The sequence below is a fragment of the Phoxinus phoxinus genome (assembly GCF_949152265.1).
Source record: "Phoxinus phoxinus genome assembly, chromosome: 8".
Classification (NCBI taxonomy): Eukaryota; Metazoa; Chordata; class Actinopteri; order Cypriniformes; family Leuciscidae; genus Phoxinus; species Phoxinus phoxinus.
The window spans coordinates 31,951,961-31,965,254 of record NC_136883.1 but is presented as its reverse complement, the minus strand read 5'-3'; the positions used below and the strand labels follow the sequence as shown (position 1 = coordinate 31,965,254).

At 39.8% G+C, this 13,294-nt stretch overlaps 2 protein-coding genes across 2 annotated transcripts; both read left to right on the top strand.

Annotated features, from left to right (window-relative positions):
- The first annotated feature begins 5,049 nt into the window (after positions 1-5,049).
- Positions 5,050-8,038, top strand: LOC307002982 (C-X-C chemokine receptor type 5-like). Its single transcript, XM_079621016.1, has one exon. The coding sequence runs from the start codon at positions 5,216-5,218 to the stop codon at positions 6,185-6,187; it is 972 nt and encodes a 323-aa protein (XP_079477142.1). The 5' UTR covers positions 5,050-5,215; the 3' UTR covers positions 6,188-8,038.
- A 55-nt stretch (positions 8,039-8,093) lies between these two features.
- Positions 8,094-10,072, top strand: LOC307002983 (C-X-C chemokine receptor type 5-like). Its single transcript, XM_079621017.1, has one exon. The coding sequence runs from the start codon at positions 8,095-8,097 to the stop codon at positions 9,064-9,066; it is 972 nt and encodes a 323-aa protein (XP_079477143.1). The 5' UTR covers position 8,094; the 3' UTR covers positions 9,067-10,072.
- Positions 10,073-13,294: the final 3,222 nt, after the last annotated feature.

Below are 13,294 nucleotides of genomic sequence, written 5' to 3'. Positions count from 1 at the left end.
GGTTGTAATCTCACAATAAAATTATCCACTTGGCGGGTTTTGCTATTACCTCTGAAAGCAAGTATTCCTATTTCTATGTGATGCTCCGGGTCGGATTTGCCGCGAAATCCAGTGACGTGACTGAGACCTGCATGCGCGCTCCCGAGCGTCTCGCCTCTCGCCTCGTCTACTGACTTTGCACTGAACAGCGACGACACTGCAACTTTATGACATGGAGTCTGCTAATACTAGGCAAAAAGGTGATAATACGAATTATGCATAGGCTATGTCATGTATGTCATGTCATAATTTATTCTTAGACAGAATTAAGCTTGTATAATTTTTTTATAAATTTTTTATAAAAAAAAAATTATAATGTAAAAAATTTCAGACTTCAGTCTGACAATAAAGTATAAAGTAAAGTAAAGTAAAGTAAATAAAAAAATATCGTAGATGGTAAAAAACGTTCTCTGATCATTTCGGGTAGCTGTATATCTAAGCTAACTAAAAAAAAACACTAAACGAGAAATGTTTAATTTCACAATTAATCTATAGGTTCGGTTAGCCTATATACTAGTATATGAAACATTTAAGGTAAAAGACATTAATGGTCGTTATAACGTAGTTCAAACAAAATACATAATAAAGTGATATTTGATTTGTTACCAGGCACTAAAGCAATCAGGCCTACCCATAAAACGTGCTGGGACTCATTACTTCGCTCATGTTGCCAGTGTGGCGGTTTTCCCGCACAATTGGGCTATTTTAAAAAAGGAGTTGCGGGAAAAATTATGGAGTCGCGGGGTGCGTTTTTTTTGGGCTATATTTATAATGTAGCCTACCGCGGCCGCAAAAAAAACAAAAAACATTTGTAGACAAAGATAATATGTAAAGGGAACCTTTTATTGATCCCGGGAATGAATACTTGGCAACAACCGCTGCAGCCCGCGAGACGCGAGTAAAAAGCGCGGTGCTTTTGACTCAACATCAAATATCATCACGTCACTCTCATGAGAGCGTTGTAGAAGCGTCGGTTCGGTTGTCCGTGGCTGAATAAGCATTAAGCAGCATTCAAAAATGTCAGGTAAAATGGGAAAGTATGGAAAAAAGTATCGTAAAGAATGGGAGACAGAGAGAGGATTAAAGGAGTGGATTCGAAGTGTTCCAAATGATGAAAAAAAAAGCGTTCTGCAAATATTGCAAATGTGAAGTAAGAGCTCACCACGGTGATCTGGTAGCTCATGCTGCACTGAAAAACATTAAAAAAAAATGCGGCTCCTTTCTCAAATGCCAGAACATTATTTGACACAGGCAGTTCCTTTCTGAGAAATAATGTACCTGTGAAAGAGGCAGAGTTGTGAAGCTGGCTGCCCACGTTGCTTGTCACTCAAGCACTTCAACTGTTGACCACTTAGGAAGTGTTGTGGAAGAAAAAAAGAAAAAAAAGGCATTAGTTTACATCGAACGAAATGCACAGCACTAATTAATTCAGTGATAGGACCAGTAGTACATGAAGACCTTCTGGAGGATGTAGGAAGTGGACCTTACTCTCTTATTGTTGATGAGAGCACTGATGTCACGACCAAAAAACAGCTGTGTATAGTCATCAGATATTACAGCAAAAAGCTATCACGAATCATTAGCACTTTTGCAGGAATGATCAATATAGTAGCTGGTATATAGCAAATATATACCATATATATATGGTATATACCATAGCAAATATACCATAGCAAATGCTTTATTCAAATTCCTGGATGAAAACAAATTGTCCATACTGAATTGCATCGGTCTTGCAACTGATGGCTGTAACACAATGTGTGGGCAACATAATTCAGTGCTACAGAAATTCCGTGACCGCAATCCTCATATTGTCTTGAAGGGTTGGTCAAAATCCCTTGTCTCTTCAGTCAGTTATATATATAGTTAATTCTATATCCTTTTGAATGCTTACATTACTTTTATACTAATCAATAATCAAGTATATGCATTATCACATAATCATTTGTATATTCTTTTGTGCTTGTGAAATTATATTTTTCTCTTGAATACATGTTGCATTCCAGTCCTGGCCTAAACACGAAGGACACGTTTCGCACGTACTTCACGAAACCCACGAATCTCCGGGGGTCAAGGGTGACATGTGGCTCCTTTTCTCTGGACAAGAGGATCAAGCTATACAGTGCTTTACATGTGTTTTTAATGTATTCTGTCATGTATATTTTCTCTAGAGAGCAATGCCATTTCTCTCCCTTCCTTCCTGAGGAGCTATGTTTTGGCTAACTGATAATGCAGAGCTCAAACACTCTTTGGCCTTGGTGATGTTATTTGGTGTTGTTCTGTGTGTGTGCGTTTGACTTTCTACATAGGCACTGGGGACACAACGCTCAGCCGTACTGGCGCTCTCCTCTAACCTGCGAGGTCAACGCTGAGCTAAATCTAAGGATTGGCGACAGCTATCCTAACTAATGGCGATAGGCACCTTTTATTTGCTCACATGTGTGAAATTGTTTATGGTTTTATGTTCTCTTAGCCAATCAGATGTATGATGATGCTATGCTTGCCCTTGCAAAATGGTATAATTGGTGTATGATTTTGTGTAAGGTAGAGTTGGCTTGCGACCTCCTCGTGAGACTTTGACGCTCGCTCTACCGATGAAACTGCAAACTATTCTTCAGTAAATTTTTATCTTTTTGATTGAACCTCACGACTCCTGGTCTTCTTTCATCATATCTGGTCTCGGGTCTTATAACTGTTACCCCCCTAACAGTTTACATAAAGTGTGTGTGCCATTCTCTTCAGCTCTGTGCATCAAAAGCCGTCAGTGTCCTCCCCAGAAATGTTGAGTACATGGTTTCTCAGACCTACAGTTGGTTTTCAAATGCCACCCAGCGTCTACAAAAATATTCTGAACTGTACAAAACCATAAATGTAGGTGAAAGCCCGCTGAAGATTTTGCAACTTTCTGACACTAGGTGGCTCGCTATTAGCGAGTGCATCAACCGGATCCTTTCACAGTATGTGGAGCTTAAGTTGCATTTTCAGTTGACAAAAGACAGTGAGAGGAGCTATGCTGCAGAACTGCTGTACCAAATGTATAGCGACAATATTAACCTGATATACCTGAAATTCCTCCAACCAATTGTGTCAGAGTTAAACAGACTTAATAAAATCTTTCAACTTGACAGACCTGATCCTGCAAAACTTCTAACGGAACTTCTAACATTTTACCGGTCCCTCCTTGAGCGCATAGGTTTGCCAAACACATTCCAGAGCTGGCAAGACATCATGGAGTTTAACCTTTCTGATGAATCTTTTGCCACTTGATGCTGTAGACTTTGGGGTGCAGTTCCGTCTTGCTTTGATTGAAGCAAATGGAATAAGTGACCTAGCAGAACAGGACATGAAACACAGGTGCAGGGACTACATGCTAGAGTTATCTAAGGAAATTAGGAAGAGACTTCCAGATAACATTAAACAGTTAGAGGCTCTCAAATTCCTGTCACCGAGTCACGCTCTGTCGTCAAGTAAGCCAAGGATTGATGATCTTCCCTTTTTCCACCTCTTTAATGGAGATGTAGGAAAAGCAGAGCAACAGTGGAGAGTAATTCACACTCTGGAATGGAACAATGCAGAAGATGGCAAAACAGAGGACTTCTGGGTAGAAGTTTCTGCATACACAGATACTGCAGGTGATAGAAACTTTGAAGATCTTGGTAATTTTGCATTGAGTCTTCTTGCTCTACCATTCAGCAATTTCCCAAATGTCACTGATAAAGAACAAGCTACGAAACAGTCTAGAGCAGAATTCTTTGCTAAATATAATGAGGATTCGAGCTTACATGCAAAGAAGAAACATATGCTGCCATGAATTTAAACCATCACCACGGATGCTTTCTCTCTTTACTGCTGAAATCTATTCAGCACCACCTGAGAAGGGTGGGGAAGAGAGCACAAATGTCTAAAATAAAACAGCCCTGAGATTGTATATAGTTCTGTTCAAAGCTGTAATCAAAATGAGGCTGCACAGTTAGACCATCTTAAGAAGAAAATGTTGTGAAAAGTTCTGGAAAAAGAGAAGACAAACAACAACAAAAACAAAGGGACAAGTGTTCAAGTTCACCCAGTAAGCATATTGGTAATAATGTTGATAAAAGTCAGTGTATGTTAATTTAGTTAAAAAGTGTGTTAACTTTAATATTGATGCTTGTGTGTAAACAGAACAACCGCAGATCTGGAGAGAAAATCATCAGAGAGAAGTGCTGAGAAGAGAAAAAGTAAGTAGCCTACAAGTTAGTACTACTGACTAGGGTCAGAAAATATCAGAGAGGCCATGTTCTTATTTGACCTTTATTGTATGAGATTGTGTATAAAAAAAACACAGTGTGTGATATTAAGATTTTGGGTAAGACAAAAGGCCAAAACTTTAAACTTAAACATATATACATTTATTTGAAGGCCCTTTGCCAGCCGTTGTCTAATCTGATTGGACACTGGAAAATTGGGCTAGTTTTCATTCCATTTGGGCGGGTTTTGAGTTGTCTTTGGGCTTGAAATATTTCTGGGACCTGGCAACCCTCGGGACTCAACACTTCACCACGCCGTCTGCCGGAAGCTAGTTATTTTAGTCCATAAAATTTTAATTATGGAGATTTTTCTCACACGAATGCATCACTTCACTTCAGAAGACCTTTATTAACCCCTGGAGATGTGTGGAGCACTTTAATCTTGAATTGATGCGCTTTGATGGACTTTCAAAGACATACAGCCATTCACTGCCATTATAAAGCTTGGAAGAACCGGGACATTTTTTAATATAACTCGGATTCGTCGGAAAGAAGAATGTCATATAGGATGGGTTCAGGGTGAGTAAATCATGGGGTAATTTTCATTTTTGTGTGAACTATCCCTTTAAGCCTAGTCTCAGACTAAAATGCATGACATATCTGAAACATTTTTAGGAACTGTGGAAACTAATGGAAACCAAAGCAGAACAGGGAAAACAGAACCAGAACACAATGAAACCAAACAGACATAGACCTACACGTAGTGAATAAAATGGGAGCTTTAATGACGTTTTTTGACCTTTGTGTATTCCTAAACACCTTGTTTTTGGGAAGATTGAGACTAGAACAAAGCTGTGGTTTTGGTTTACAGAAGTGGAAGGAGTCAACATATCCCCTGTTCGTCAAGCAGTCTTTGCTCAGATTCAGCATTTCCCAGACATGAACATTTGATGATGGAGCTAGGCTTCAATTCCACATCTAACAGCACTGCTGTGGGTTCAGAACAGATTGCTCCGGCTGTAGTTCTGGGTTTGTGCTGTTTGCTGGGTTTGCCAAGCAACATCGCTGTAATCATCAGCATTGCTCGTGAGTTTAACACAAATTTTAGCTTTACCTTAAGTCTAATGCTAAACCTTGCTGTCTCTGATGCTTTGACCCTTTGCTTGGCTCCTTTCGTGCTGTGTGGAATACTGTTTGGATGGAAACTTGGCCTTTGGTCTTGTAGGATCCTGTTCTTCTTGGGTCACTGGAGTCTGTATGTTGGTGTCCTGACGGTCACCTCCATGAGTGTGCACCGCTATCACAATGTCATCAAGTCAATGGTCACTAACAGGAAGTTACTACACAGACTGGAAAGACGACACAGACGCCTTCATCTGACTGGCATCTGGATTCTAGCCTTTGTTTTTGCCCTACCAATATTTTTCACTCAAGGACTCAAAGACAAGGATGGATTGCAAAGATGTCAGAGGACAATGGAGTCACGGTCTGTAGAAGTGGCTCTTTTGCTTCTTAAGATCCTGTTTGGGTTCGTCATTCCATTTTTTATCATGTTAACATGTTATCTCTGGTTGCACAAAGGCTTGAGCCAAAAAGCCAAGAGCTCCAGTCTAACCAGAGATCCACAGGACCAGAAACCCAGAAAGCAGGGGGCAAAGGTTAAGAGTTACAAGAAGAGACTTGTGGTCAGCATCGTTGTGGCTTTCTTTCTGTTTTGGACTCCTGTTCACATCATCAATGTGATTGATATAGTTACTACTCTGACTAAAACTTCTCATCCAGATGTTTATGCCCGACTGAAGTCCTTCCGTAAAGTTTATGGTGTTACAAGCAAGACTCTGGCTTTGCTAAACTGCTGTCTGGATCCTTTTCTCTATGCCATCTCTTCAGGAAATATTCTAAAATGTATCAGAAAGAAATGATTCAAAATTTCTGATTGGATTATTTACTTCCAGTCAAATATATGTTTTAAAGACTCCCTGTTTCCTCATTGCTGTTCTTGTGTGGTTTGCTAGATGAACATGCTGTTGATAGAGAAACAAAATTCAACATTCTTCTGACTGCATTTCATATACAAGTATCCATTCATACATATTGTCATATTTATCAATACGAAGTAAGTATAACACACACCTAGTGTGTAAATGCAGCTTGTGAGGGGGAGAAAAGCACGCTACTGGTGTAAATGGAGAGCACTTGCAGTGCTTTTTTAAAGCTGCAGTCCGTAACTTTTTTGGGTTCAAAATTATCCAAAATAAATTTTTGAGCAAGTACATAACCAGCCAGTGTTCAAAACTATCTGCTTGCCTTAGCTCGATTCAAAACGGTAAGCTTGTAATAATGTTTTTAATTCCAGTGGTACTGGTGGATTTCCGTGGGAAATTCGAGCATATCTTTGCGTCATTACGTCACATCTGTACACAAAGAAGGTGTCACGGCTAGCAGGCTATATTGCGTGTGAGGATGTTGGAGGTGGAGATGTATAGCCTTTTCTCACAGCACTTGATATAATTAAACTTATTAATTTGATGGCGGATCCAGAAAGGTTCAAACGACAATCACCAGTGACGAGATTCACCCGTTGTAAAATGCAAACGACTTTGTTCGGACTTCGGAGTGGCTACAGAAAAAAAGAGACTGCAAACGGGCCCATGCGAAAACAAGGCTAAATCTCAGGAAGGGCATTAAATGTAGTCACGCAATGCTGATGTTGTTAACATTACAATTTGAGAACAAAGTATAATTTGCGCGGTTTTACGTGATATGTTAAGCGATCGTTAGATTTAATCAACACAATTTACTGCAATGCTTTTTACCCCTTAGTTGGTCAGAACAAAAGTGGATGTTTGTTACTTGTTCAGATGACATTATCTGGTGAAAATTCTTATGTTGGTCATACTTCCAAAAAGTATAATCTGTGATTCTGAATGCCAGTATCCACAACGGCGCGGTGACGGAGAGACACACATTATCCTCAAAACATTGTGTTCATCCGCGCTGTGCTGTGTCGAGGCACAACTCACGTAAAGTTGATAATTCCGCGAATGACTGCAAATGCAGATTTCAAACAGAGATGGCGACAAAGAAGAAAAGCTACGGACTGCAACTTTAACTCTATCAAGTGTAAAAAAAAGTAACACTACTTTAAGTGTAAGTTTAACTTGATTTAGTTTGGACCTATATAAACACAGAAAAAGTATTAATTTCCACACTATGAGTGTGGATTTAACACTTTAAAATTTGCTAAGTAGTGATATATTACCATGGCATTATATATTATTATGGGCTTAATAAGATTTTTTTATATATTTTTATTAAAAAAATAAGCATATGAGGTAAATGTTTGCAGCTTGCAAAAGGGGCTGCATTAAGAGTAAAAGGTAGAACGGAAGAGAAAGAAATGTGTGAAACCACACATTTTTCAAATGAATTTGAATCATTAAATAAGCTAAGATAATGCAAAAAGAAGGCCTCGACAAAATCATATACCATCGATTAATAACCTGCAATGTACAGTATGTGGAAAATGTTAACCTATTCTATTACACCCAATAAACAAAACAATGCATGTTCAAAATTGCATTAAAATTATGCATTTAAGGGTGAAGTGTGAGTTCATAATGTTGTCTCTGTATCTTTTTTTTATTGCATAATGCTTTATTGAGAAGAAAATTTATAGAGATAGTCAAAGGGGAGCTTTAATGAATTCTATTTTTTCCTTGATTGAGATAAGATCAAGGCTGTGGTTTTGGTTTACAGTAGGAGGAGTCAACATAGACCCTGTTCTTCAGCAATCATAGATTCAGCATTTTCCAGACAAGAACGTTTGATGATGGAGTTAAGATTAGGCTTCAATTCCACATCTAACAGCACTGCTGTGGGTTCAGAACAGATTGCTCCGGCTGTAGTTCTGGGTTTGTGCTGTTTGCTAGGTTTGCCAAGCAACATCGCTGTAATCATCAGAATTGCTCGTGAGTGGAACAGAAATCTGAGCTTTACCTTAAGTCTAATGCTAAACCTTGCGGTCTCTGATGCTTTGACCCTTTGCTTGGCTCCGTTCGTGCTGTGTGGAATACTGTTTGGATGGAAACTTGGCCTTTGGACTTGTAGGATCCTGTTCTTCTTGGGTCACTGGAGTCTGTATGTTGGTGTCCTGACGGTCACCTCCATGAGTGTGCACCGCTATCACAATGTCATCAAGTCAATGGTCACTAACAGGAAGTTACTACACAGACTGGAAAGACGACACAGACGCCTTCATCTGACTGGCATCTGGATTCTAGCCTTTGTTTTTGCCCTACCAATATTTTTCACTCAAGGACTCAAAGACAAGGATGGATTGCAAAGATGTCAGAGGACAATGGAGTCACGGTCTGTAGTGGCTGTTTTACTTCTTGAGATCCTGTTTGGGTTCGTCATTCCATTTTTGATCATGTTAACATGTTATCTCTGGTTGCACAAAGGCTTGAGCCAAAAAGCCAAGAGCTCCAGTCTAACCAGAGATCCCCAGGACCAGAAACCCAGAAAGCAGGGGGCAAACGTTAAGACTTACAAGAAGAGACTTGTGGTCAGCATCGTTGTGGCTTTCTTTCTGTTTTGGACTCCTGTTCACATCATCAATGTGATTGATATAGTTACTATGACTAAAACTTCTCATCCAGATGATAATTCCCAATTGAAGTCCTTCCGTCGAGTTTATGGTGATATAAGCAAGACTCTGGCTTTGCTAAACTGCTGTCTGGATCCTTTTCTCTATGCCATCTCTTCAGGAAATATTCTAAAATGTATTAGAAAGAAATGATTCAAAATTTCTGATTATTATTTACTTCCAGTCAAATATATGTTTTAAAGACTCTCTGTTTCCTCATTGCTGTTCTTGTGTGGTTTGCTAGATGAACACATGCTGTTGATGGAGAAACAAAATTCAACATTCTTCTGACTGCATTTCATATACACGCAACCATATCTGTAAAATAAGTACTTAACCAAATTTGATTAAATGTACTGTTGCAAAAATGAGTACACCCTTTGATTAAATCCAATAAATGTGTAATATTCTAGTATATGTCCTACATAACTTTATACTGCTCTGATATAATATACTGAATAGTATACAGATCTGACCATTATTGGCATTGTTGTAAAGTTTTCACATCTGTTGTTTAACTCCTGAAGGGTGAAACCCTTGTGTGTCCTGGTGTTTGATAAGGCTTGTGTTGCTCAACTTGTCTCTGCATAATCACCCACAGACCCATAGTGTTAGGTCAGGTGAAATACATGTCCCCTGAAGGATTGTCACTAGGGAATGAATAGAGTCATTGTCATGTTTAAAAGTACCACTGAACTTCATTGTGGGGACTAGGAACTTCTCACTGTACAGCTCCCCTTGCAATGTAATACGTCTAGGATGCTATTAGAAACAAAATTATCAATTTGGTCTCATGAGACCAGAGGATGGATTACCAGAAGTCTATTGTTGGTAATATGGGCCTGGAATAATTAATTCCTGTGACTAAATGGAAAATGACTAAAGGAGTTTGCTATGGGCTAGGTGTTAGTTCCTGTGTGGACATCAATAATGCATTTCACTTCTGCATGTTGCACTTCTGCTTATTGTGCGATATGAGTCACTTTTCTCACATCTTTTGCCAGCTCTGAAACATTTCTCCTGCTCTTTTCTAAGCAAACAAAAAACTCTCATGAAATGAAAGCTTAAATTGAAGGCCTGTTTGTTTCAGAGATTTGTCACAAACAAGACTATTCTTTTTGAGTTTCTGTGTTACTTTTGCTTTAGTAATTCTCTTGTACCAGTGTCCTCTTTTGTGCAAAAAAAAAAAAAATTCTTCTGACAGGTCTCTCTCAAGTGGTTTCATTGTTGTCAGTATTAAGTATGATAGTGATTTTTAATTGTCAAGAAATTTCTCTGTTCAAATTTCAAATGTTTTGGTTCCACATACTCGCCTGTTGATTAAAAACTCCCTTCCATCTTATTCTAGAAATTTTGAGTAAAAATGTGTTCTCATTTTTGCAACACAACATAACAATTACAAGATTCTTATAACACTTTGATAAGAGTCTTATTTTCCTGATTAATCTTGATATGCTTCATTGGTAAATGATTAAGCAGAATAGTTGGAACATTATGGGCCCTATCATAAACCTGGCACAATGCGGCAACAGGCTCAACGCAAGTGTTTTTTGCAAGTTTCAGCCCGACGTTGTTTAAATAGCAAATGCATTTGCGCCCTGGGTGTGCTGGTCTAAAAACGAGGTTTGTTCGAGCGCATTGTTGGCGTGTTGCTATTTTGAGGTAACTGAAATAGACTGTGCCATTGACCAACAAAAACCTGGTCTAAAGTCAATGGCGCAGTATTTTTGTTTTGTTTTGTTATTTTAAAGGCACACTATGCAAGATTTGTACCTTAATATACCAGCTTCAAAGTCATTTCGATGGTAAATTAACTTGTAGTAGGGCGAATCATCCCGATAGCAAAGCAGGGGGGGACGCAGCTGGTGGCACCCTGCCAAATCTCACGAGAATCACGACTTGCTTTACGACACAACGTCACATACATCAACAACATATGAAGCAGCCTCTATGGAAGACACTAGCACGCGTTCAGACGTGAATCATGGCGAAGAAAGCGATCAGGCCGTGAGTGGTATTTACGACAGTAACGTTAAAAACAAGTACTCCACAGCGACTCTAGGGGTCGCTGTTTGACAAAAACTGCATAGTATGCCTTTAAGGGCGCATTAGTAATATGCGCCTATAGGAGGGTGCACAATGCGTGTACACACTGCTAATTACACACACAGGGACGCGCAGCAGCATACAAACTAGCCAAATATTAAAAATAAAAGGATTACCATGTAAAAGATTAATATTGTGTACATAAAGATATGGTGGAATCCAGCTTGTCTCGTAGATGGTCTGCTCACGTGCTTTAACCTCGCTCACGAGCAGATACGTTTTTAAACTAGCAAAAGGGGATTCGGACACACCCTAAGTGCACTTGTGCCGTGCACTTTAGACCATGCGCTTAGATCGTTAAAATAGAGCCCTATCTTCAAGGAACCCTAATATGTCTTCTGCGTAAGAAGTAACATATGTGTATGTGTGTGTGTTTAAATGTGCTGTTAAATTATTGAGGTACCCCCTGATATTTTAATCTAATATTTCAAGTAAGATAAATATTTTAGGTAAATGGGCTTTGGGCTGGTTGTCTAGTCCATCCATCCATCCATCTTCTTCCGCTTATCCGGGGCCGGGTCGCGGGGGCAGCAGTCTAAGCAGAGATGCCCAGACTTCCCTTTCCCTAGCCACTTCCTCTAGCTCTTCCGGGGGGACACCGAGGCGTTCCCAGGCCAGCCGAGAGACATAGTCTCTCCAGCGTGTCCTAGGTCTTCCCCGGGGTCTCCTCCCGGTGGGACGTGCCCGGAACACCTTCCCGGGGAGGCGTCCAGGAGGCATCCGGAACAGATGCCCGAGCCACCTCAGCTGACCCCTCTCGATGTGGAGGAGCAGCGGCTCTACTCTGAACTCCTCCCGAGTGACCGAGCTCCTCACCCTATCTCTAAGGGATCGCCCAGCCACCCTGCGGAGAAAGCTCATTTCGGCCGCCTGTATCCGGGATCTTGTCCTTTCGGTCATGACCCAAAGCTCATGACCATAGGTGAGAGTAGGAACGTAGATTGACTGGTAAATCGAGAGCTTCGCCTTGCGGCTCAGCTCTTTCTTCACCACGACAGACCGGTACATCGTCCGCATTACTGTGGAAGCTGCACCGATCCGTCTGTCAATCTCCCGTTCCATCCTTCCCTCACTCGTGAACAAGACCCCAAGATACTTGAACTCCTCCACTTGAGGCAGGAACTCTCCACCAACCTGAAGTAGGCAAGCCACCTTTTTCCGACTGAGGACCATGGCCTCGGATTTTGCCTCGGAAACTGGTTGTCTAGTTTAAACTGTATATGTTGAGGTATGGGGTAGGGGGAGATCACGGAGTGTTGTAACACAGTTGTAACACTGTCAGTTTGACAAGTCAGAAAAGAGCTGTGGTGATGCCATCAATATCATAAACTCGCATCACCCCTTTGAGCTCACTGGATAAGTCAAGTCATGTCATTTTCATTTATATAGCACTTTTAACAATGTATATTGTTTCAAAGCTGCTTTACAGAGATAAATGTATAATTTAAGGTAACAGATTGTTTTGGCTTTATAGCGGTTCTTGAATAATGTTATTTTCCAGCTAAAGTTAGTTTTGATTGATTAACTTCCATCGAAAGGATAATTTGTTATTAAATTAGGGGCCGCTAAGACGACACCGTTCTCTCTAAGCAGACTTTAAACGCGAACCTGTGAGAAACGCTGATGGCGCTCACGTGCGCATTAAGAATTAATTCTATAGTTATGTGCGTTTAAATATATGTGCGCATGTTTGTAATTTTCTACAAACCAAGCCTAAACAAACTAGGCCTAGTTGTCCTGCCTATAAATTTGATACAGAATTTTATTTTATTTTATCACTACGGGGTAGATACGCGAATTTTCCACAATGCTTTATCTGTAGAGTGGTAAAGGGATCCTCCATAGGGAGAGGCTAGTTACAGTAAGTGGCATGTTACTGTAAGCAACATTGTACATTTTTTGACCAAAGAAGTTAAAAATGTTATCAAAATGTATTTATTTTTGCCTAGTAATCATTGTATTGTAGATACAGTTATTTGACTTGTATAATCTAAAACTGTTTCTCTAGTTTAATTTGATGCTTTGCATAAATTCAAACCCACATGCTAAAACAGCTAAGTTATGACTGTTTGGGGTGGGAATATTTGTAACAGTTCATTAAAAATGTTACAACCAACCCCTTATAATTTTATGACAATTAAAATTATAAATCACATCCCTTGTTAAGACAAAATCATGTGAGTTTTTTGTTGCATTTTGAGGGATTTGTGGTAAATATGACTCCATCCTAGTTTATGCTCTTATCGGATAAAAACATTATCCGCGTCAATTGAGC

Coding starts and splice junctions, on each gene's coding strand:
- LOC307002982 (XM_079621016.1), top strand. CDS start 5,216: ATGATGGAGCTAGGCTTCAATTCCACATCTAACAGCACTGCTGTGGGT.
- LOC307002983 (XM_079621017.1), top strand. CDS start 8,095: ATGATGGAGTTAAGATTAGGCTTCAATTCCACATCTAACAGCACTGCT.